Source organism: Nanorana parkeri, unplaced genomic scaffold (assembly GCF_000935625.1).
Source record: "Nanorana parkeri isolate BGI_ZX_2015 unplaced genomic scaffold, ASM93562v1 scaffold2839, whole genome shotgun sequence".
Classification (NCBI taxonomy): domain Eukaryota; kingdom Metazoa; phylum Chordata; class Amphibia; order Anura; family Dicroglossidae; genus Nanorana; species Nanorana parkeri.
Window position 1 is genome coordinate 80,633 of NW_017309107.1, and position 3,036 is coordinate 83,668.

Below are 3,036 nucleotides of genomic sequence, written 5' to 3' on the forward strand. Positions count from 1 at the left end.
CCCCCGGCATTCCTGCCAGATAATGATCCACTCAGCACAGACAATGGCGGCAATGACAAATGTTTCGGCTTCTCGTGTTTATTTCTTTGTATCGGTGACACAAAAAAGCCAAAAACTGACCCATTCCACCCAAATCTCCAACAATTGGACGCCATGATCGGCACCTTCTCCGCACCGCACTCCAAGTGTTTGTAGAGACGCATGGAGGATGTCGCGGTCCCATCTCCAGAGATCTTCCCGTGTCCTCTGTGCGCACATTGTCCGGAAGGTTCCAGCAGACACGGAGGACAGTCCGAGGAATGTCGGTCCCGTGTATCAGATGTCACATACATGACGCTCGGGGGTTCAGGAGCCGTGTTGTATGACGGATCTCACGCGGCTCCGGACATATTATTATCATTGGACTCGGTTCCATCCTCCGACACACACCAGATCCGGGCCGATCCAAGATGGCGGCCAGAGAGGACTCGCTCAGAATCCCCCATTCGCATAAATGGCGGGAAGATCCATAAACTCTGCAGGTGAATGTTCTGCAACTAATCTTCAGCGTCATCCTCATCCCGTCCCATAGTATCCAAAGCCGTGCGTCATCCTCATCCCTTCCTATAGTATCCATAGCTGTGTGTCATCCTCATCCCGTCCTATAGTATCCATAGCCGTGCGTCATCCTCATCCCGTCCCATAGTATCCAAAGCCGTGCGTCATCCTCATCCCTTCCTATAGTATCCATAGCTGTGCGTCATCCTCATCCCGTCCTATAGTATCCAAAGCCGTGCGTCATCCTCATCCCGTCCCATAGTATCCAAAGCCGTGCGTCATCCTCATCCCTTCCTATAGTATCCATAGCTGTGCGTCATCCTCATCCCGTCCTATAGTATCCAAAGCCGTGCGTCATCCTCATCCCGTCCCATAGTATCCAAAGCCGTGCGTCATCCTCATCCCTTCCTATAGTATCCATAGCTGTGCGTCATCCTCATCCCGTCCTATAGTATCCAAAGCCGTGCGTCATCCTCATCCCTTCCTATAGTATCCATAGCTGTGCGTCATCCTCATCCCGTCCTATAGTATCCATAGCTGTGCGTCATCCTCATCCCGTCCTATAGTATCCATAGCTGTGCGTCATCCTCATCCCGTCCTATAGTATCCATAGCTGTGCGTCATCCTCATCCCATAGTATCCATAGCTGTGCGTCATCCTCATCCCGTCCTATAGTATCCATAGCTGTGCGTCATCCTCATCCCGTCCTATAGTATCCATAGCTGTGCGTCATCCTCATCCCGTCCTATAGTATCCATAGCTGTGCGTCATCCTCATCCCGTCCTATAGTATCCATAGCTGTGCGTCATCCTCATCCCGTCCTATAGTATCCATAGCTGTGCGTCATCCTCATCCCATCCTATAGTATCCATAGCTGTGCGTCATCCTCATCCCTTCCTATAGTATCCATAGCTGTGCGTCATCCTCATCCCTTCCTATAGTATCCATAGCTGTGCGTCATCCTCATCCCGTCCTATAGTATCCATAGCTGTGCGTCATCCTCATCCCTTCCTATAGTATCCATAGCTGTGCGTCATCCTCATCCCTTCCTATAGTATCCATAGCTGTGCGTCATCCTCATCCCTTCCTATAGTATCCATAGCTGTGCGTCATCCTCATCCCGTCCCATAGTATCCAAAGCTGTGCGTCATCCTCATCCCGTCCTATAGTATCCATAGCTGTGCGTCATCCTCATCCCATAGTATCCATAGCTGTGCGTCATCCTCATCCCTTCCTATAGTATCCATAGCTGTGCGTCATCCTCATCCCTTCCTATAGTATCCATAGCTGTGCGTCATCCTCATCCCTTCCCATAGTATCCAAAGCTGTGCGTCATCCTCATCCCGTCCCATAGTATCCAAAGCTGTGCGTCATCCTCATCCCTTCCTATAGTATCCATAGCTGTGCGTCATCCTCATCCCGTCCTATAGTATCCATAGCTGTGCGTCATCCTCATCCCGTCCTATAGTATCCATAGCTGTGTCATCCTCATCCCGTCCTATAGTATCCATAGCTGTGCGTCATCCTCATCCCGTCCTATAGTATCCATAGCTGTGCGTCATCCTCATCCCGTCCTATAGTATCCATAGCTGTGCGTCATCCTCATCCCGTCCTATAGTATCCATAGCTGTGTCATCCTCATCCCGTCCTATAGTATCCATAGCTGTGCGTCATCCTCATCCCGTCCTATAGTATCCATAGCTGTGCGTCATCCTCATCCCGTCCTATAGTATCCATAGCTGTGCGTCATCCTCATCCAGTCCTATAGTATCCATAGCTGTGCGTCATCCTCATCACAATACAAGGGATGAGGATGACAAGCTCACCGTCCCCGGCTTCACACAGTGGTGCATCCATATTGGGAACCCCTGTAGAATGGGGGAGGGGCTCAGACATCGCTCCGGTATAGGAATCCTCATGTACATTATGTTACAATGTATCGTGATGTGATCCTATCCCAGTGACGTCATCACATCCGCTCACACTGTCCCTCCATAGACATCACCGGGATGAGGGAGGAGCGCTGTTTATTTGTTTACGCCCCCCAGTTCCTTTCCTGACAGGTTAACAGGAAACCCCATGATCACAGTTAGTCCAACGTGCTCTTTGTGGAGGGGCGGGGCTCAATAAAAGAAGTGCTGTGATTGGCTCGTATGCTCAAAGCTCCCTCCCCAATGTGTACCAGTGGTAGGGGCGGGGTCTCAGCACGATATTCCTCTGTCCCCGCCCTTTCATGGTGTCACACTTCCTCTGGGACACGTGACTTCCTTTGCACCGCCATCTTGTCTGTGTGTCTGATGAGCTCCGCCCTCCTCCCCCGCCTAGCCATGACCGGAGCTACGGACAGTCGGGTGAGTCGGCCAATCGTGCGTGTGGCTGAGTTGCATCTCTGTGTCACCTCCGATCCCCCGGTACTCTGTATGTGTGCTGCTCTGGGTACAGGAATCGGTGTGTGACCACCTGTCCGCCCCAACCGACAACCATCATCACCCCCCCCCC

General features: G+C 51.6%; 1 protein-coding gene across 1 annotated transcript in view; it reads left to right on the forward strand.

Moving 5' to 3' along the window:
* Positions 1-330: 330 nt before the first annotated feature.
* LOC108802392 (zinc finger protein 2-like) overlaps positions 331-3,036 on the forward strand; it is an 8,934-nt gene continuing 6,228 nt past the window's right edge. The window contains exons 1-2 of the mRNA XM_018574253.1: positions 331-521; positions 2,723-2,888. Coding sequence (XP_018429755.1) covers positions 331-521; positions 2,723-2,888 — 357 coding nt within the window. The remainder of the gene's footprint in view (positions 522-2,722; positions 2,889-3,036) is intronic.